Here is a 22,942-nt window from a genome sequence, read left to right as displayed (position 1 = left end):
CGATGGTCTGCTAAACTGGGGTCTTCTCTCTGGATGAGTCTTCATGAGAGTCTCAGCTGTTAGGGCTCGTTCACACTACAGAATCAGCATGGAATCCTTCCTTCTATCTATTTGAATGGGAGGGCTCGGTCGCCTTCTGCTTTGGCTGTCCAGGCATGATGGGACTTGTAGTTTTGCAGCAGCTGGAATGCCTGAGTTTGACCCCTGTGTTTATAGATGGCCTTTTCTCTGGATGAGCGTTGAGGAGCCTCAGATGTTATAGCTGGTCTCCTCTCTGTTGGAGTCTTCAGGAGCCTCAGATGTTATAGAAGTTATTGGGAAACTGCAAAGAAATTAGAGAAATAAATAAATGAGTGAGAAAATGAACATTTTGTATGTGCACAATTGTGTAACAGTCAGAGATTAGAGTGTTGTAACTGTCAGGCTCTTACCTCTAGCTGAGTCCCAATAGATGTTACTTGTAGACTGATCCTCCATCTCCACATCCGCAGCCATCAGTCTACTTCCATGTCCTCCACGGCCGAAAGTTGATGTGTCGAAGAGGAAAGCTTTCTCCTCTTCGACACATCCACCATCTCCACGTCATCTGGGAATTGGCGCCCTCCAACCTCCATTGGCTCACAGATCCTCTTATATGCCCGCTTCAGTATGCGAACTGGTCTTGCTGGAGGGGCGGGGTGGGATGGGGCAGGGTGTGGTGGTGGGGCGGGGTGGGATGAGGCAGGGTGTGGTGGTGGGGTGGGGTGGGATGAGGCAGGGTGTGGTGGTGGGGCGGGGTGGGATGGGGCAGGGTGTGGTGGTGGGGCGGGATAGGATTGGGCGGGGTTTGGTGGTGGGGCGGGGTTTCGTGGCTGGGCCTGTCGAGATCTGTTTCTCTTCCTCGTCATCCTGAGACTCCAACACTCCTACTCCAAGAACTGCTAGCCTAGACTAACACTGATGTCAGGGTGCAGCTTGGTTTTATTGTCACAACCAGGTTCTATTGTGACATCATCCTCATACGTGTCATGATGACATCACAAGCAGTGGGTGTGGCCAGAGCACATAGAGATGAATAGTATGTGCACCTGCTTCTACAATATAACATTACAGGATTTGTTCTCTGCTTCACTTTTAGTCCCCATAGTAATTAATAGTAATAAACAGTATTCTCTGCCTGGGGCTTTATTTAGGGTGATAATTTATCAGAAATACACTCCCTCCCCAGGTTGGATGCAAGTTCTCCTTGTAGTTGACATTATGCTTTATGGTATATGCTGAGTGTTGTCCTAACCTGCTGGGTCCATCATGAATGAGCTCCCAATATATCTGCTAGATGGCTTCTATGTTATGGATAGTAGATGCCACTCACAACCTCCGCAGCATATATTTACATGGAAGCTACAAAATACTGTTAAAGTCTAACTGTCATTTATAACAATAACAATGGCCGTTGTTACAGATTGCAAAAACGGCAGTTGTTTATTGCCACTGCTGCATTACATTACATTAGATTGCATGGAATCACAGCCACAGGGGGTGATTTATCAAACATGGTGTAAAGTGACACTGGCTCAGTCGCCCCTAGCAACCAATCAGATTCCACCTTTCATTCCTCACAGACTCTTTTGGAAAATGAAAGGTGGAATCTGGTTGCTATGGGCAACTGAGCCAGATTCACTTTACACCATGTTTGATAAATCTCCTCCTAAGTCTTTTATTTCTGTGCGCAAGACAAGCCGAGAGCCGGGAAGTAGCCGTGACTAGTCACGTCCCTCTGCCGGTCAGCGTGATTGGGCGTGATTGACAGGAAAGGAGGCTTCTAACTGGCCTCTTTTGTCTAGTCTAGTTCCTGGCTCTTTGCAAGCCTTGCATGTTGGAATAAAAGACTTATGGTGGTTTTACACGGACATTGTATCGTTCGAATTTGCCCGATAACGGTCGAATTCGAACGATAATCGTACGTGTAAATGCAACGAACGATCAAGCGACGAGCGAGAAATCGTTCATTTTGATCTTTCAATAAGTTCTCAAATCGTCGTTGATCGTTCGCAAAAAATTCGCCGATTGTTCAGTGTAAACATTCTTTCAACGATTTCCCCTATGTGTGAGATATGGTGCGTTTACACAAGCAGATTTATCTGACCAATTTTGGAAGCCAAAGTCAGGAATGGACTTGAAAAGACAGGGAATCTCAGTCTTGCCTTTATGACCTGCACCCAGTTTATAGTCTGTTCCTGGCTTTGGCTTCAGAAATCTGTCAGATAAATCTCTCTGTGTAAACACACCAATAGGCTTAAGCGTTCGCAAAACGAATATTCCGTACGATGTATCGTTCCGTGTAAATGCTGATCGTTATAAAAAAAAATCGTTCATTCAAAATCGTTAATCGTGCGATTGGGCGAATTATCGCTCCGTGTAAAACCACCATTAGGGCCCTATTCCACTGGACGATAATCGTTTGCATAATCGTTAACGATTAACTATCTCAAACGACCGCTATTGCGAAAGACCTGAAAACGTTCACTCATTTCCATGGAATGATAAGCGTTAAGGCCCTGTTCCACCAACAGATCTGACGACAGATTATCTGCCAAAGATTTGAAGCCAAACCCAGGAGTGGATTTGAAAAGAGGAGAAATCCAGCCTTTCCTTTATGACCTGTTCTCTGTTTATAGTCTGTTCCTGGGTTTGGCTTCAAATCTTTGGCAGATAATCTGTCGTCAGATCTGTTGGTGGAATAGGGCCTTTACTTATGATCGTAATTGCGATAGTTTTTTCTTCGCTATTCATTCGCTATTGCGTTCGTATCTATTGCGAATGACTGAACGATGTCTTATTCAATGCGAACGATTCACGAACGTTTTGCGAACGAGCAACGATAAAAATAGGTCCAGGTCTTATAAAGCGATCAACGATTTCCCGTTCAGTCGTTAATCGTTAACTACGGGTAATATGTGAACATGTAGTCTGCGAGTTTCTCTGCATATGCACCCAGTGCTGTGTATGTGATGGAAAATTTCATAGTGTAGTTGATACTGCAGATTTTGTTATATTGAAAGAAAGATAATGTGACTATCAAAACTCGCTGTGATTTTTATCTGCAGATGTCATGCAGGGAAATCTGCAGCATATATGACATGTGTAAATATACCCTAAAAAAAACCAACTTAATTTATGTAATTTTGTATCCTAAACAGTTTTATCCCCAGCAAATATACTGATCGAATTCATGCCAAATGGACTATCTTAGGCTGGGTTTACATATATAAGTTGGCATCAGTTGCGTTTTTTGCCTAAAAACTGACCACAACTGATGTCACAACTGATGCCAAAAATGCATCAGTTGTGATCAGTTTTTCTATCCATCTTTTCATTAAAAACCATCAGTTGCCATCAGTTTCCATCAGTTGTCATCAGTTCCCATCAGTTGTCACAAGTTGCGCTCATCAGTTGACATTTTTTCCCCCAGTATGTTTCCCTGTCATTTTCAATGGGATTTGCGGGGGAGCGCACGGGGGCTATATACTAATTGGGGGAGCTCACAGGGGGGCTATATACTACAAGGGGAGAGCGCACAGGGGGGCTATATGGGAGGGGGAGAGCGCACAGGAGGGCTATATGGGAGGGGGAGAGCGCACATGGGGGGCTATATACTATTGGGGGAGAGCGCACAGCAATGCTGTATACTAATTGGGGGAGAGCACACAGGGAAGCTAAATATTACTGGGGGGGCAACAGGGGGGCTATATACTACTGGAGGAGAAACAGGGGGGGTGATATACTACTGGGGGACCAAGGGGGGACTATAGGGGAGGGGGAGAGCACACAGGGGGAGATATATGTTTATTTTGTGCTACTATTTGCCTGAACGCCGGATGCCAGAGCCGAACGACATGCGTCCTGCCCGGCGAGGCATCCGGCGCTCTATTCGATTGAATTGGTGCGGCGCCGCATCACTGGAGCAGGCGGTCCGCCAGGACGCTGCAAGATGCGTCCTAACGGACCGACGGTCCGGCGATGCGGCGGCCACTAGTTCACCGCCGCACATTTTGAACAATCCCATTGAAAACAATGGGATCAGTTCAAAGATGCGTTTCCCTCCGGCGCTTTTCTCCTGCGCCGGAGGGAAACGCCGCCGCACCGCCGGACATATGTAAACCCGGCCTTAGTGGTTGGTAAAATCTATAGTCACACCCATACCTATTTTAAAGGGGTTTTTCAATCAACTGGTGCCAGAGATTTGTAATTTACTTTTATTAAAAAAATCTCAAGTCTTCCAGTACCAGCTGCTGAATGTCCTGCAGGAAGTAATATTCTTTCCAGTCTGGAGAGCAGGGAGGTTTTTTTTTATGGGGATTTGCTCCTGCTCTGCACAGTTCCTGACATGGACAGAGGTGGCAGCAGAGAGCACTGTGTCAGCCTGGAGAGAATACACCACTTCCTGCAGGACATACAGCAGATGATAAGTACTGGAATATGTGAGATTTATTTAATAGAAGTAAATTACAAATCTCTGGCACTTTCGGGTACCAGTTGATTTGAAAGCATTCTTTCGTGAACTACCCCTTTAATGACACATACAATGAGTTTTTCCCAGTCATGATGTGAACCTAGTCCAGAATAGAAGCTGTGTGCTTGGCTGCTTTGCAGTCTATTAAAACAACAAACAATAAATATATAGCCCACATATGCTGTAAAATGTGAGCTAAATTCTGTTCTGGTTCCTGAAACTAAAGTTGAGTTCTCTTTTCTGAAATTAAACCTACATGTTAGAATCTTATGCATACGTTACAGTATGCATCATTGTGTGTGTAACAATTTTTTTTTTCCAAGTACAGGTGACAAATATTATGTGCACGCCATTGAACGTTGCATTTAAAAAAAAAAAAAATTTCCCTTTGGGGACCTCTGTATAAATGCTACTTATATGAGTTCCATACAGTCTACTACAGCTTGGGTTACTGCTTTTAATTTTAAGTAGTGTAATGTAAAGATGTTCTGTTATTATTGTATATCCCAAATCTTACTTCCTGCCCCTATTGTTGAGATCCACTGGATAAAAAAACCCTCCTCTGTGAAGTAGTGTGGCAGTGGAACTAGGGCTGGGCGGTATACCGCAAAAATACCGATACCGTCACTGGCATCGGTTAACCGACCTCAACTTAGCCAGGACGGTATGTGCGGTATTTTTGTATTTTTTTCTGCTGCTGGAAGGACAGATGCGGCGGGACGGGGCCTGGGACCGGACGGGTGGGCGCATGGATGGACAGGTATCTGCGATATTTTTGTATTTTTTTTCTGCTGCTCCTCCACCACTGACATGCCGGCGTCTCTGCACACAGGGACGCCGGCATCAGAGCGAGAGGTGGAGGAGCAGCAGGGCCCAGGTGACAATGCCGCCCGCCCCGCCCCCCGCCCGTCCAAGCGCCCCCCCCCCCCCCCCGTCCGAACACCCTCACCCGTCCAGTCCTAGGCCCCGTCCCGCCGCACCTGTCCATCCATGCGCCCACCCGTCAAGTCCGGTCCCGTCCGGCGTCCCTTCACACACAGCACATTGACATTGCCCTCCCCGGCACCAGTCCCGTCCGAGCCCCCCCCCCCCCCCCCCCACGGCCGGCGAGCGCTGCACATGTCAATGTGCTGTGTGTGCAGGGACGCCGGACTTGACGGGTGGGCGCATGGATGGACAGGTGCGGCGGGACGGGGCCTGGGACCGGACGGGTGGGCGCATGGATGGACAGGTGCGGCGGGACGGGGCCTGGGACCGGACGGGTGGGGAGGGTGGGGTTGAGGGCGCTCAGACGGGCACAGGGCACTCAGACGGGCGGGGGGGGGGGGCGGGCCGCATTGTCACCTAGGCCCTGCTACTCCTCCACCTCCCGCTCTGATACTGGCGTCCCTGCACATGTTATTGTGCTGTGTGTGCAGTGACGCCGGCATGTCATAGCTGAAGGAGAAGCTGTACCTGTAGTCCCCTCAGTACCAGTACAGGGCTGTAACATAGGAGGAATGAATGGGCTGCAGCAGGCAGGATAAGTTATTGCTGTGTGTGGTATCCTGCCTGCTGCAGCACATCCATTCCTCCTATGTTACAGCCCTCTATTGTTACTGAGGGGACTACAGGTACCAGAATGCACCTCCCTGTATAATTCTCTCCTATCCACCTGCCATCCCTATGTGCCCCCTGTAAAGTTACACGCCCCTATTCACCCCCCCTGTTTAGTCATACACCCCTGTCCGCCCCCCTGTTTAGTCATACGCCCCTATCCGCCCCCCTATGGATAGTCATACACCCCTGTCCGCCACCCCAAGATAGTCATACACCCCTGTCAGCCCCCCCGGATAGTCATACACCCCTGTCAACCCCCCCGGATAGTCATATACCCCTGTCCGCCCCCCTATGTATAGTCAAACACCCCTATCTGCCCCCCTCTATAGTCATACACCCCTATCTCCCCCCCATATAGTCATACACCCCTGTCCGCCCTCCCTGTATAGTCATACACCCCCGTCCGCCATCCCTGTAGTCATACACCCCCGTCCGCCATCCCTGTATAGTCATACACCCCCGTCCGCCATCCCTGTATAGTCATACACCCCCGTCCGCCATCCCTGTATAGTCATACACCCCCGTCCGCCATCCCTGTATAGTCATACACCCCCGTCCGCCATCCCTGTATAGTCATACACCCCCGTCCGCCATCCCTGTATAGTCATACACCCCCGTCCGCCATCCCTGTATAGTCATACACCCCTATCCCCCTGTATAGTCATACACCACTGTGCGCCCTCCCTGTATAGTCATACACCCCTATCCACCCCCTGTATAGTCATACACCCCCCCCCCCCCCCCGTATAGTCATACACCCTTGCCCCCCCGTATAGTCATACACCCTTGCACCCCCCCGTATAGTCATACACCCCTGCCCACCCCCGTATAGTCATACACCCCTGCACCCCCCCCGTATAGTCATACACCCCTGCCCACCCCCGTATTGTCATACACCCCTGCCCCCCCCCATATAGTCATACACCCCTCTCCGCCCTCCCTGTATAGTCATACACCCCCGTCCGCCATCCCTGTATAGTCATACACCCCCGCCCGCCATCCCTGTATAGTCATACACCCCTATCCCCCTGTATAGTCATACACCCCTGTGCGCCCTCCCTGTATAGTCATACACCCCTGTCTGCCATCCCTGTATAGTCATACACCCCTGTCTGCCATCCCTGTATAGTCATACACCCCTGTCTGCCATCCCTGTATAGTCATACACCCCTGTCTGCCATCCCTGTATAGTCATACACCCCTGTCTGCCATCCCTGTATAGTCATACACCCCTGTCTGCCATCCCTGTATAGTCATACACCCCTATCAGCCCCCCCTGTATAGTCATACACCCCTATCAGCCCCCCCTGTATAGTCATACACCCCTATCCGCCCCCCCTGTATAGTCATACACCCCTATCCGCCCCCCCCCTGTATAGTCATACACCCCCGTCCGCCATCCCTGTATAGTCATACACCCCCGTCCGCCATCCCTGTATAGTCATACACCCCCGTCCACCATCCCTGTATAGTCATACACCCCCGTCCACCATCCCTGTATAGTCATACACCCCTATCCCCCAGTATAGTCATATCCCCCAGTATAGTCATACACCCCTGTGCGCCCTTCCTGTATAGTCATACACCCCTGTCTGCCATCCCTGTATAGTCATACACCCCTATCCGCCCCCCCTGTATAGTCATACACCCCTATCCGCCCCCTGTATAGTTATACACCCCTATCCGCCTCCCCCCGTATAGTCATACACCCCTATCCGCCCCCCCCCCTGTATAGTCATACACCCCTATCCGCCCCCCCCCTGTATAGTCATACACCCCTATCCGCCCCCCTGTATATAGTCATACACCCCTATCCGCCCCCTGTATATAGTCATACACCCCTATCCGCCCCCTGTATATAGTCATACACCCCTATCCGCCCCCTGTATATAGTCATACACCCCTATCCGCCCCCTATCCCCATGTCCTGCCTGTATAGTCCTGTAACCCGATCCCAACCTCCTGTATAGTAATACACCCCAATCCATCCCCCCCATATAGTCATACACACCTATCCCTCTGTGACCTGTGTATACCCTGTAGAGGGTATATACCTGTATATACACATGTCTAGGTCTCTGCTGAGACACCCTAATAATGACAAATAATAATAATGATAATAGACTAACCATGGGTTGCTGCTCAGTGAGTTCTTTTTAACTTTTTTTGAATCAAAATATCGCCAGTTTGGCACGGCAAGTGGGTGTGGTTTGCAAAAAGGGGTGTGTCATAATTATCGTTCAATTATCATTACCGCGGCTACATGTGCGATAAACCGCGATATTGATTTAGGCCAATATCGCCCAGCCCTACCTCCTGCTATGCCCCCTATAGTAATAATGTCCCCTGTTGTACCCTCCATATAGTATTAATGTCCCCTGCTGTGTCCCCATATAGTAGTAATGCCTCCTGCTGTGCCCCCTATAGTAATAATGTCCCCTGCTGTTCCCCCACATATAGTAACAATGCCCCCGTTTTGTGCCCCTCCATATAGTAACAGCGCCCCTTGCTGTGCACCACCTGTAGTGATAATGCTCCCTTCTGTGCCCCACCATATAGTAATATTGCTCTCTGCTACACAGCCGCCCCCACCCCACACATACACCCACACTTCTTATGCCCCACGCTTTTCCAGAAACTACCTTATCTTTTCCTGTCTATAGGGTCTTTTCCCACCTATAGTCCCCCCCCCCCCCCCCCCCCCCTCAAATCATATAGTAAAATTTAATTAGTTTAATTAAGGGTCCGTTTACACACACAGATTATCTGACAGATATCTGGCAGATTTTTGCAGCCAAAACCAGAAATGGATTTGAAAAAAAAGAGAAATCTTAGTCTTTCCTTTATGACCTCTTCCCTGTTTATAGTCCAATCCTGGCTTTGGCTGCAAAAATCTGTCAGATAATCTCTGTGTGTAAATGGACCCTAATCATCTTCTATGAAAGATCATATGAGCTCTTTTCTGTTCTCACAATATAAGTCTTTGTTTTATAATTTCAGAAAAAGACATTGATATCTGCACTAAATGGGCATACTGGGCGAGTCAACTGTGTGCAGTGGATTCAGCAACCTGACTGCCGTAAGTGTTTTACCAGAGTCTCAGAACAATACAATAGGACACGTTCACATAGTGGAATATTACGTACAATATGTCATGACAGTATGACAGATATTCCAAAAGTAGGGTTTATTTCATTTGTTGTCCTGGACATAGATTAACCAATTCAAAGGGGCTATATGGCCATTTGGCTTTCCAGAGGTGTATTGGTTAAGTTAGTGACCTGTCACTTAAGGCCCTATTACATAGAATGATTATAGACCGATATTTGCTGATAATCGTCCTGTATAATAGAAGGCAACGATTAGCTGTTATGAATGATGTCAGCTGATCGTTGCTGTTGTTTGTCTTTCAACATGTTGAAAGACAAACAACTGTCATACCAGCAATTTGCTGCCGTTGCCTCGCGGAACAGAAGCGGTGGCAGCAGACCGTTGCTATCCTCTAGTGATCACCCGGGCAGCCCCCCCCCCCCCCCCCCCCCCCGCGGCTCCCTGCGGCCTCCCCTGCACTTACCTGCTTGCTGCCGCCATGCGCAATAGCAGCGGCAGCGAGCAGGGAACGAGGAGCAAACAAGTGCTGACATCGCTCGTTTGCTTCTCTAGTCGCCCTGTGTAAATAGGGGCTTTATAATGACAGATTAAGGCTATGTTCACACACTATATTTTTGCTCAGTATTTTGCAACCAAAATTTAATTGTTGATTGAAAACACAGAAAGGCTATGTTCCCACACTGTTTAAATTGAGTGGATGACCGCTATATTGGGTGAGTTCACTCCTACAGGATCCGCAGCAGATTTGATGCTGTGTTCAGTCATTTATATAAATTGATATATGCAGCATCAAATCTGCTGCAGATCCTTTACTTGTGAACGCACCCTAAATGGCATATAACGGCCGTTATTTTAAAACAATGGCCGTTGTTTTAAAATAACGGCAGTTATTTGCTATTAAATGATGGCCGTCCACCAAATTTCAACAGTGTGCGAACATAGCCTTTCTGTGTTTTCAATCTATTCCTGGTTTTGGTTGCAAAAATATTGTGTGCGAACACAGCCTAAGACTGCACTTAAGTTTCTTTAGTGCTTAAAGGAGAAGTCCAGCAAAATTTTTTATTAAAGTATTGTGTTGCCCCCCAAAAGTTATACAAATACCCAATATACACGTATTATGGGAAATGCTTATAAAGCGCTTTTTTCCCTGCACTTACTACTGCATCAAGGATTCACTTCCTGGATAAAATGGTGATGTCACGACCCGACTCCCAGAGCTGTGCGGGCTGTGGCTGCTGGAGAGGATGATGGCAGGGGGATGCTCAGTGTCCCTCCAGTGCCCTGTGTCCCTCAGTGTCCTCCTGCCATCATCCTATCCAGCAGCCACAGCCCGCACAGCTCTGGGAGTCGGGTCGTGACGTCACCATTTTATCCAAGATGTGAAGCCTTGATGCAGTAGTGCAGGGAAAAAAGCACTTTATAAGCATTTCTCATAATAAGTGTATATTGGTGATTTGTATAACTTTTGGGGGGGGCAATACAATACTTTAATAAAAATCTTTGCCGGAGTTCTCCTTTTAAAAGCATTACTGTGAATAGGGGCTCTGACATTTTCTTTATTACTGTACCTTTTACATTTATTAAAGGGGTTATCAAGTGCTACAAAACATGTCCACTTTTCCCCCTACTGTTGTCTCCAGTTCAGGTGTGGTTTGCAATTAAGCTCCATATACTTCAATGGAACTGAGTTTCAAAACCCCACCAAAACTGGAGACAACAGTAGGGGGAAAGTGGCCATGTTGTTTTGTAGCGCTGGATAACCCCTTTAGGGTCAGTTCACACGTACAGACTCGCAGCGTAAATCTCGCTGCGAGTCTGTCAGGTCCTGGCAGTTCCCTGTCACTACATACTCGCAGCGGTCTGAACTACGAGTATGTAATTCTGCCGGCCCCTTAACCCCTTCGGCTCCCGCCCCGCTGTGTCTGTATATACGTTACCTATCCTCGCTGCACTGGGTCCCGGCGTCCTGCTCGCCCGCCCAGCCAATCGGTGGCTGGGGTGGGCAACACACTGGCCGGGCGAGTGAGCAGGACGCCGGGACCCCGTGCAGGAGACAGGTAATGTATATACAGACACAGCAGAGCGGGAGCCGAAGGGGTTAAGGGGCCGGCAGAATTACATACAGGGGTCATTCAGACAGCTGCGAGTGTGTAGTGACAGTGAACTGCCAGGACCTGACAGACTCGCAGCGAGATTTACGCTGGGAGTCTGTACATGTGAACTGACCCTTAAAGTAACATTGTTTTTTTTTTTTTTGGAGGTCCCCCTCTCTGAGCCAGAGTAGAGAATCATTGGCAAGTGATAAGTAGCAGACTTGGTTTGTAGGGAATTTATCTGTTTTCCCTGGACTGTTTGTGTACTCACCTGTACCATATTTGCTGTGGATTTTATGGTGTGTTTAGTATTTTTTACATTGATTAATATGGTATCAAATCCATTGCATTAAGCTGCAGCAAATACAGTACATTGGCAGGTAGCTTACTTGCTGTGGATTTTACTCACGGAAATCTCATTGCATGTAACCACAGTTTTGGTGAGTAAAATCTGCACTTTAGGCAATGTATGAATGTGGATTTCACACACAAAAACTTGATTACTTGCAGATTTGTATTTGTTAAATCTGATGTAAGTAAGGCATGTGTTCTCTAACAATAAGAAGATACTCTGGCACTTAAAAACTTATATTGTGCCATTATATAAAACATTATAAACATCTTATTCTTACCTCACCACCCTCCCTTGTTGTCCTCCTGCAGTGTCTCTGGGTCCCCCTCTGACCGCTCCTGGTGCCCCTTCTGAGACGGTCTCGGACGGATGTTGATGTAACTCGGATGGGGCTAGAGCTCAGAGACACAATCCAGCCAAGCCTCCTGTGTACGAAGAGAGGGAAGAGCCAGCAGTTGTAGACGATACACATTTTGTAGTTCTATTTTCAACTTCCTGTCAGGGATGAACCATGTTAAACTATGATGAAGCCAGTACTATTAGTGATAACACTACATTAGTTCATATCAGTGTTGTTTGTTGCTATCGAAGTTCCCCTTTAAATCTGTGAGTGTTTGACTTCTGTCTTCCCCACCAAATTAGCAAATTGAAGGTATTGCATCTTTCAGACTAGGGTCTGTGGCCTTCTGATTGTTTACAGTTTACTTTTCTGTACATTTTGTAATGGCTTTGCCTAGTTCTACCGCTTACTGTATTACCTTCAGATGATAAGCCTGAGCTACAGATACTACAAAATGTAGCCTGCAAACAATGAAGGGCTTACAGGGTAAGCCATCATAATTATAGTCCTAGAAAACCCCTTTATACAATAGCCTCTCTAATGTTTGTCCTGGTTATATCTTCAGGTGCTGAAACAGAGCTTGTTTCTGGTGGGTCCGATAAGAAGGTGATTGTTTGGAAGACAAATGACTATCAGGTATCTAGATTCTTAAATTTATTTATATAGAAAGTACTAGAATATTAGTTGTCACCTAGACCACAGGAATTTATTTATGTCATGGGTCTCGGAGGTGGCTTCTAATATCTAATAGCAGTTACATTGAATAGCTGTAACACAAATATACATGCGTTTGTACCTGGCTGTGCTTCAGCACATCACTGCCAGGCTGAAAAGAAGCTGTAATTCACTGCACTAGTTGACTATTGCAGTGTATTACAGTAGTGATCAATGATCACTGTAAAAACCCATTTGTCAGACATTTAAAAAAGTGAAGAAGAAGAAGAAAAATACATATATTGGGTATTGCCATATCCATTACAACCTGAACAATAACATAATTTTATTATTTGTCCTGCACAGTGAATACTGTAAAAAAATAGAAAAAAAGTAAAAAAAAAATGCTAGAATTCCTGTATTTTGTTAACAGTAAAAAAAAAAAAGTCATAAGGTCTCCAAAATGGTGCTGATAAAAATTACAACCTGCAAAAATAAGCCCTCATGTGGAGAAATAAAAAGGTTATACCACTTGGCAGGTGACAATAGAAAAATAGCACTTGAAACATAATAATTTTTTTTTTATCGGTGCCGGTGTGTTGATCCTGGGGGCATTGTCCATTTTCAAACCGCTGGCCATTTCCCGCCATCTGCACCAGTTTCTCTATATGTAAATAGGGTCGCTGGGTGCTCTGGAGGCGAGCCCAGTGCACTGATATTTCCTCCCCTGGGTGACGCTGCCAGACTTAATTCTGAAGGAGACGCATCACCCAAGGAACGAGGTATCTGTGCCTTCAGTGCACCCGAACAACCCTATTTGCATATAGAGAATTAAGCGCAAATGACGGGAATCGGACATCACCTCCAGGTTCTATACGCTGGCTCCAAACAGGTCGTATAAAGATATTTTTTTTAATTACAGGAAGTGGTACATATGATGTAAGGCCCAGAATGCATTCCACAATGCTATTGTTCTTTCATATATTTAGGTGACATTTATGGCAGATTTAACCACTTGTATATCTGGAGTAATAAGTGTTTTCCACTGTTTAAACAGAGTTTATTTGCAATTACAAAGAAGAAGCAAACCATTTTTCTGTATTTTAAAGGGCAGGTCTATAGAATATAAAACTTAGATCCTCCAAGGCGTTATACACACGTTTTGTAGATGTGCTATCCGTGAAATGCCTCCCCCCCCCCCCCAATGGCATCATCTGTCAATGTGTACAAGTCTGGAGAACAAGAAAATGGCTGCACATTTCACCCATGTTTGGTACTAAAGCTTCTCAGCTACATTTAAAAAACAGCATCAGAAGATAGTATATTATTTGATCAAACCATATTGCCTCATGTATCACATTCTGATATACATGAGTTCCTACTTTAACAATGGCACAGTGTTGGTCGGCGACCGCTGCAAAGCCAGCAACCAAGGGGAGGGGCAGCCCAGTGGTCCAGCAACCCCAATGTTGCAGGACCAAGCCCCCAAGGCCAGGGCCGCACAGACACAGCAAGCAGAGGAAATGGCCAGCAACCAACACCAATGTGAATAGGTCTGAAAGCCCACTCCATGTGCTCCAAGCTAGATTGGAAGAAAAAGGAGGTACTTACCATGTAGACCATGTAGGTACTTATTGGTAACATATAGTCCTTACTAGGTGGAATTCAAAACCACAAAAATAGGGGGCAGAAAACAAAAATGTACAAGTTTGGAGAATAAGAAAATGGCTGCACATCTCATCCATGTTTGATACTAAAGCTTCTCAGCTACATTAAAAACCAGCATCAGAAGTTAGTATATAATTTGATCAAACAATATTGCCTCATGTACCACGTGCAGCTCTTCCTATATACATGTGTTTCTACTCTAACAATGGTGCAGTGTCAGTCGTTGACGACCACCATCGCATAGCCAGCACCCACCCAGCGGTCCAGCAACCCCAATGTTGCAGGACCAGGGCCAGGGCCACCCCACCCCACAGACAAAGCAAGCAGAGGTATGGCCATCAATCAATACCAATGTGAACAGGTCTGAAGGCCCACTCCCTGGGGCCTTAGTCATGTGACATCGGGGTTGCTGGACCGTTGGGTTGCCCTGCCCCGGCTTGATCATCTGTGCTGCTGGCCGCAGGGAAAATGTTCAATATTCGCAGCACTGTAATGAAACAGCTGTACAGCCTTCCACAGACTGCACGGAACGTGTATAAAGCCGGGGGCTAGGTTCACACTACACAAACATACGGTCATTTACTTGGAAATCTGGTTCAACTAAAAATAACAAATAAAATCTTAAGAAAGTGATGCAAACACCTCTGGATGCATCTGGGAAAGCAGGGAACACAGTTTACATGAATTGCTATTACCGGGGTTTGCGATCCTCTGCACTAATGCCGATGTCTCTCATGGTTAATCTATTAAAATAATAAAACACATTTTCGTTGTAATAAAGTGCCTTTCGTTGTTCAATAATTAAATTTAAACGAATCCATCATTTTGCAATTAAATATACTGTTAAAATAAATAGATATATAAATAAATGTATATTTATGTATATATTTATTTTTTGACAGTATATTTAATTGCAAAATGATGGATTTGTTAGAATTAAATTATTGAACAACGAAACTGAATTTATTTAATCGAAAATGTGTTTTATTAATTAAATATTAATTAGTACAGGAAGCTCCATAAGCCGTTAATTTATATTGCCGGCAAAAGAGCATTCTGTACTAATCATCACTTTACTTTAATGAAAACATCAAATGTTTCTTCTAATTATGTTATCACAATAGCATTATTAGAAGAAACATTTAGAATTATATGTGCGCTCAGCTGATTGGCTGAGCGCACATATAATGTGCCGGTCCGCAGCACAGTGACTTCATTGTGCTGCGGACCAGCGAAGAGGACACATCGGGGTGAGTATACAGCTCTCCCCACCCCCTCCCCAGCACTGCACCCCTCCCAGCAAGGAAGGGGGGTCACTTAACCCCTTCCTTGCTGAGATGGGTGCAGTCTGACATCAGTCTGGCCCCCAAGGGGTTAAGGGGGATGCAATACATCCTCCCTTAACCCCTTGGGGGCCAGACTGTAAGCAGCGATCTGTAAAGATGCTGCATACTGTAAGGTGCACAACACCGCTCACAATGATGGGTGTTGTGCTCCTGTTTGTGTGTTTTTTGTGTGTTTCTCCCTTTTTGTTTTTCAGATATCGGTATCCTGGGGATTACGTCGGATTCCGTGGACTACGTCGATGACCAGCGTTTTTTTTTTTTTTTTTTAAATAAAATGGTCAATGAGGGGTGTGGGGGTGTTTTTATTTGAATAAAAAATTTATTTAACTTGTGTCTTGTCTTTATTTCTTTACTTTATAGACTTAGTAGTGGAAGCCGTCTAATAGACGGAATCCATTACTAAGTTGGGGCCTAGTGTTAGCCGGTCTAAAATGGCTAACACTAACCCCCTATTATTACCCCAGTACCCAATGCCACCAGGGGTACTGGGAAGAGCCGGGTGCCAGTGGTCCCGGAGTGTCAAAATTGGCGCTCCTGGACCGGGCGGCAGCAGGCTGGTAAGATTTAGGCTGGGGAGGGCCTAAATCAATGGCTCTTCCCACCCTGTTCCCACCCTGGTGTTACCAGGCTGCTGTCGTTTGGTTTTTAACCCGGCTGGTTATAAAAATAGGGGGGACCCTATGCGTTTTTTTTAATTATTTATTTATTAAAAAAAAAAAACGCATAGGGTCCCCCCTATTTTTATAACCAGCCGGGTTAAAAACCAAACGACAGCAGCCTGGCAACACCAGGGTGGGAAGAGCCATTGGTTTAGGCCCTCCCCAGCCTAAATCTTACCAGCCTGCTGCCGCCCGGTCCAGGAGCGCCAATTTTGACGCTCCGGGACCACTGGCACCCGGCTCTTCCCAGTACCCCTGGTGGCTTTGGGTACTGGGGTAATAATAGGGGGTTAGTGTTAGCCATTTTATACCGGCTAACACTAGGCCCCAACTTAGTAATGGCTTCCACTACTAAGTCTATAAAGTAAAGAAATAAAGACAAGACACAAGTTAAAAAAATTTTTTATTCAAATAAAAACACCCCCACACCCCTCATTGACCATTTTATAAAAAAAAAAAACAAAAAAAAAAACGCTGGTCATCGACGTAGTCCACGGAATCCGACGTAATCCCCAGGATACCGATATCTGAAAAACAAAAAGGGAGAAACACACAAAAAACACACAAACAGGAGCACAACACCCATCATTGTGAGCGGTGTTGTGCTCCTTACAGTATGCAGCATCTTTACAGATCGCTGCTTACAGTCTGGCCCCCAAGGGGTTAAGGGAGGATGTATTGCATCCCCCTTAACCCCTTGGGGGCCAGACTGATGTCAGACTGCACCCATCCCAGCAAGGAAGGGGTTAACTGACCCCCCCCTCCTTGCTGGGAGGGGTGCAGTGCTGGGGAGGGGGTGGGGAGAGCTTTATACTCACCCCGATGTTGTCTCTTTGCTGGTCCGCAGCACAATGAAGTCACTGTACTGCGGACCGGCTCTTTATATGTGCGCTCAGCCGATCAGCCAATCAGCTGAGCGCACATATAATTCTAAATGTTTCTTCTAATAATGCTATTGTGATAACATAATTAGAAGAAACATTTGATGTTTTCATTAAAGTAAAGTGATGATTAGTACAGAAAGCTCTATTGCCGGCAATATGAATTAACGGCTTATGGAGCTTCCTGTACTAATTAATATTTAATTAATAAAACACATTTTCGATTAAATAAATTCAGTTTCGTTGTTCAATAATTTAATTCTAACGAATCCATCATTGTGCAATTAAATATACTGTCAAAAAATAAATATATATATATAAATATACATTTATTTATATATCTATTTATTTTAACAGTATATTTAATTGCAAAATGATGGATTCGTTAGAATTAAATTATTGACCAACGAAAGGGACTTTATTACAAAGAAAATGTGTTTTATTAATTTAATATATTAACTATTAGAGGCATCGGCATTCGGCATCATTGCCGGCTATTTTTGAAGTACTCCGTACGGACCGCCTGTCAATCCTCGGCCGCATGTCCAGCCGCAAACAATGGTCTTGTTCATTTTTTACGGGTCCGTTTACGATCGGGCCGTAGATTCATACATAGTGTGCACTGTGCAGCCGTATATCCTATACTTTCCAGCGTACGCATGAACCACCAAAAATACCGCCGCACAATTACAGCCGCACAGTTACATAGTCTGAACCTGGCCTAAAACCGCAACCTTTTTGACACTTAACTGTGCAGGGTATATAAAGAATAGCCTGTCTGGAGTGTAATACCACCTAATAACTGTTTTGTGCATGGATTCAACATATGAGCTACGTGTAAGTGTTTTAGTGGCTTGTTTCCAGTCTTTGTCTAAGAATGTTGACCTAGGTCTTTTTCCCATAGGTGGATTGTTTATGTTCTTTTAAAGTTATTCAGCCTAGTCTCTATATTAGTCATGTTGTTAAACATTTTTTTGTTGGAGATATTTGAAAAAGACCTTCTTTGGGATGAAATATAGTTTTAGTAGTCGACATATGTGCGACTTTTTTTGGGTCCTAAGGTGCTATGTTAGTGTTATTTCTTTTTCTATCCATTAGGAGTGATCAGTATGTGGGATAAAGTGCCTCTATCCATATTGTGTTCAGATGCTGCTTTTTGTGATAATTGATCCAAACGCCATTTGAAACTCGTATAACTGGATTTGGGCACTCTTAAAGGGAACCTTTATGCATATAATGCTAACAGCACCTAATAGTGCTGCTAAAGCGTTGTCATACCATACTTTGTGTGCCGTCCTCCTTGGGGATATATCTGAGAAAACACTGTTTTATTCTGGCATTCGCTGCATGGGGTGAGGCTGGAACTAGTTATCTGCGTCGAGACAATCCATAACTAGTCACGACCTTCTGCCTGTCAGGTGGTATAACCAAAAGATTCTATTTAGACCCATGGTGTGGTCACTGACGGTTGCAACCAGAGTTGCTTCATAATATCCCTTTAGGTGTGGGATTCCCATCCCACCTACATTGCTGTGTCTGTGCAGGGGTTTGGCATCCATTCTGGGGTTTTCCCCTCCCCATATAAATTGGGTAATCTTCTTTTTTTTTGTACTGAGGAGAAAAGGGCTGTTGGGAGAGGTATCGGAAGCATACGGAATAAGTATATACATTTTGCAATATGTACATTTTGAGTGTTGCCCTTCTACCAACTTTAGAGAGCAACTGCATTTCGTTCTATATATATTTATTTGCAATTTTTATTAATTTGACAACTTTTTAACACAATATAGACAGAAATATACATAGATAACCACTAGCAATGGATTCAAGAGAGGCATAGGAAGCAGTCCTAAGGAAAAGTCCAACAAATCACATAAATAAAACATATCACTCTGTAGTAGCAATAGCAATAATCATATCTGTTGTTAGAACTTTGAACTGATGCCCAACCACTCAAAGACATGACAAGACAGGACTGGACAAAACACAAGGGAATAGGGGACAAACAAGTGAAAACAGACAAAGGAAGGGAAGTCTAGGATACTTCTCTATCGCTTGCAGAGGATGACAGTAGGTGTCCAAACAAGTCAAAAGCATCTGTCTTATTGTTTTAAAGATGCCGTTATACGTTCTAGAGAACACAATTCCTTAACCCTAGTTTGCAAATTGTTTAAAGTGTTGGGGTTGCTTCCAGCTCCTTTAGGGAACAGGTTCAAGAGGCAGACTCCCGGTTCTCTCTGGACAGTTTGATATATTTTTAAGAAGGGTTAAGTAGTTAGTTGAATATAGAGACCTGTGTGGAGTGGAAAATGTAATGCCTTAGTAGTTCAAGCCATGCAACTGCCAGTCAAAGGATTGGGAAGAGCAAAGTGTGGCAACTTTGTTCTACTGGAAGATGTATGGTAATGGCTTGTGTTTTCTGGGTGTTCATGTGGTAATATGACATTGCCACAGAATGATTTCCATCACAGCCGGAAGAAATTGACTCTTATGGTGCCTTCACATGTACCGGATCGGCGGTGGATTTCATGCTGCGGGTTTGCAGTGAAATCCGCTGCAGATCCATGTAGTGTGAAGGTCTATTGGTTACATATTCGCAGCAGAATTTTCATTCTGCTGCGAATATGTATCCCAGCCCCTTTAACCCCCGCAGCCCTGGCCCGGAGCATACATCACCTGCTCCAGACTCCTGCTTTTTTTGGGGCCCCCCAGCATCTCCCGGCGGTCAGCCAATCAGTGTGCTGCCTTGCCGCAGTGCACTGATTGGCTAATCGCCCGGAGGCTCCGAAGCAAGCAGGAGCTTGGAGCAGGTGATGCTCCAGGGCTGCCCCTGGCCCGGAGCATACATTACCATCTCGGCACCGCAGCTGTATGAGGCTCTCGACATCCCTCGCTCCTCATCAGCCAATTAGTGCACGGCAGCACTGATTGGCTGATGAGGAGCAAGGGGAGTCGGGAGCTTCACACAGCCGCGGCGCCGAGCAGGTAATTTATGCTTTGGGCCGATGCTGCGGGCGGCGGAGGGTTAAAAAGGCCGGGTCACATATATGCAGCGGAATGAATTTTCCGCTGCCTCCCCCTCATTCCTGGCAGGGTCCAAGCTGTGTGGCACTATCTCCTGCTAATTGATCGCCTGAGTCCTGTCTGCACAAAACTGAGCAGGACTGTTAAGTAATTAATCGCTGTCTGCATCTGTTATCCAGGCTTATAAGAACATCGCCGCTTTCTTCTATAAACAGCACCTCAGTTTGGGTGTGGTTTTGCAGCTCAGTTCCATTGAAGGGAATGAAACTAAAGTATGTGATACTCTCTTTGTAAGAAAGTAGCTGTGTCTTTTCTAATTCTGGATAATGCCTTTAAACTAGGCACTGGGGAAGAGGCAACTGCATAGGTGTAAACCTTTGGAGTTTGACACCCATGGTATAGATGATGAAGACGGTAGCCGGAAAGCTGGGGTTAAGTTATAGAAACGGGGATGGAGCGACGGGGTGGGCTTGGGGGAATTGAACAGTCACTAGTGAGAAGAGGAAAAGAGATACGGATAAACATATTCGGGGCTTTTATAAAGACTGACCTACAAGTACACCGGTCTAATCTAAATCCCCGTCCTCACGCTGAAATTACTAATGGGAGCAAGCCTGGGAATCTGAGGCTGGTGTACAGCAGTCGCCGATAGCTACACCAGCTCTGAGCTGGTGTAGATTTTTGCTATGATTTTATACCTGCAGGCACAAGTCATGATAAATTAGGTGTGGGAGGTGGCCATGCCTACTTTCCGCCTTGCCATAGTGCATATGTTTGGTGCATATTTTTAGAGATTTTCTGCACTGCATGTAATGAAACAATGAAGTAGGGCTGGGCGATATGGCCAAAAAATAAAATCTCGATTTTTAAAAAATTTTGGACGATTCTCGATTTAAATCTCGATTTTTTTGTTTTTGCTAAATAAATAGGACATTTTTCTCCCTGCAGCATCAGATACGATTTTATTGACGTTTGAGACAACTATATTGTTTCCCAGTGTAACAGTACTCCCCCTGTGCCCCCATGTAGTAGACAAACACATTGTGTGCCCCATATAAGTAGTTTTCCCAAATATGTGCCCTATGTACTCTGTGCCCCCATATAGTATAGGCGATCTTCTTTGTGCCTTCATCTAGGTAGGGAGTAGTAGTGAGGGTATAGTGGATAAGGGGTGTAGTAGTACAGGTAAAGATGAGGAGTGTGGTAGTAGTACAGGTATAGATGATGGGTGTAGTAGTACTACTGAGGGGGTATGGGGTGGACTGGGGGTCACTGAGTGGGTATGGGGCAGGCTGGGGGTCACTGAGGGGTATGAGGCAGGCTGGGGGTCACTGAGGGGTATGAAGCAGGCTAAGGGTCACTGAGGGGTATGGGGCAGGCTGGGGGTCACTGAGGGGTATGAGGCAGGCTGGGGGTCACTGAGGGGTATGAGGCAGGCTGGGGGTCACTGAGGGGTATGAGGCAGGCTGGGGGTCACTGAGGGGTATGAGGCAGGCTGGGGGTCACTGAGGGGTATGGGGCAGGCTGAGGGTCACTGAGGGGTATGGGGCAGGCTAAGGGTCACTGAGGGGTATGGGGCAGGCTGGGGGTCACTGAGGGGTATGAGGCAGGCTGGGGGTCACTGAGGGGTATGGGGCAGGCTGGGGGTCACTGAGGGGTATGGGGCAGGCTGGGGGTCACTGAGGGATATGAAGCCGGCTGGGGGTCACTCAGGGGTATGGGGCAGCTGAGGGGACACTGAGGGGGTATGGGGCAGCTGAGGGGACACTGAGGGGGTATGGGGCAGCTGAGGGGACACTGAGGGGGTATGGGGCAGCTGAGGGGACACTGAGGGGGTATGGGGCAGCTGAGGGGACACTGAGGGGGTATGGGGCAGCTGAGGGGACACTGAGGGGGTATGGGGCAGCTGAGGGGGACTAGGCAGGCGTGGTAAAGTGTCAGGACTGCGCGGTGAGGTGCAGGGCCGGCAGTCAGGAGAGATGTGGTACCGGCGGCTCCAGCCTCTTCACAGAGCCGCGGCTGACCTCTCCCGCCCCTTACACGTTAGTGCCGCGCTGAGCTGCGTCCCGCTCTCTTACTGTCACACGTGCAGGTCCCGTTCTGTGGAGGAGGCGGCAGGGATCGCAGCAGAAGGAGAGAACGTCGCTGCGGGTCCTGGAGCTGTACAGCGGGCAGCGACGTTCTCTCCTTCTGCTGCGATCCCTGCCGCCTCCTCCACAGAACAGGACCTGCACGTGTGACAGGAAGAGAGCGGGACGCAGCTCAGCGCGGCACTAACGTGTAAGGGGCGGGAGAGGTCAGCCGCGGCTCTGTGAAGAGGCTGGAGCCGCCGGTACCACATCTCTCCTGACCGCCGGCCCTGCACCTCACCGCGCCGTCCTGCAACTCTCTCCGGACCCGACACTTTACCGCGCCGCCCGCAATGATTTTTTGTGAAAATCGAATTTACGATTTTCACAAAAAATCAAATCGATTCTAACTGTCTGGGCGATTAATCGAATTAATTCGATTAATCGCCCAGCCCTACAATGAAGTGTGAACAGAGCCTTAGGCCCCCTTTTACACTGGGTGATTGAACAAATGGACTCGACAATCAGCTGACAAACTTCTTGGTTGATTGTATAGATGGTGCTGCCCTAAATAAATGTCTGCCCACAATGATAAATGTGAATGAAAGTGCAAACTATCCAGCGATCATTCTTGCTGCTGTTCCCACCAATTAT

The 22,942-nt window shown here is 46.5% G+C and overlaps 1 protein-coding gene across 2 annotated transcripts in view; it reads left to right on the top strand.

The window, feature by feature from the left end:
* The window catches only part of ELP2 (elongator acetyltransferase complex subunit 2), a 147,586-nt gene that overhangs the window by 13,409 nt on the left and 111,235 nt on the right, over positions 1-22,942 (top strand). For both annotated transcript variants that reach the window (XM_069958154.1, XM_069958153.1), the window contains exons 2-3: positions 9,092-9,170; positions 12,553-12,623. In XM_069958154.1, coding sequence (XP_069814255.1) covers positions 9,092-9,170; positions 12,553-12,623 — 150 coding nt within the window. The remainder of the gene's footprint in view (positions 1-9,091; positions 9,171-12,552; positions 12,624-22,942) is intronic.

This window comes from Dendropsophus ebraccatus, chromosome 2, assembly GCF_027789765.1.
Source record: "Dendropsophus ebraccatus isolate aDenEbr1 chromosome 2, aDenEbr1.pat, whole genome shotgun sequence".
Classification (NCBI taxonomy): domain Eukaryota; kingdom Metazoa; phylum Chordata; class Amphibia; order Anura; family Hylidae; genus Dendropsophus; species Dendropsophus ebraccatus.
Note: the sequence above shows the minus strand (reverse complement) of the source record. Positions and strands in the feature narration are given on the sequence as shown.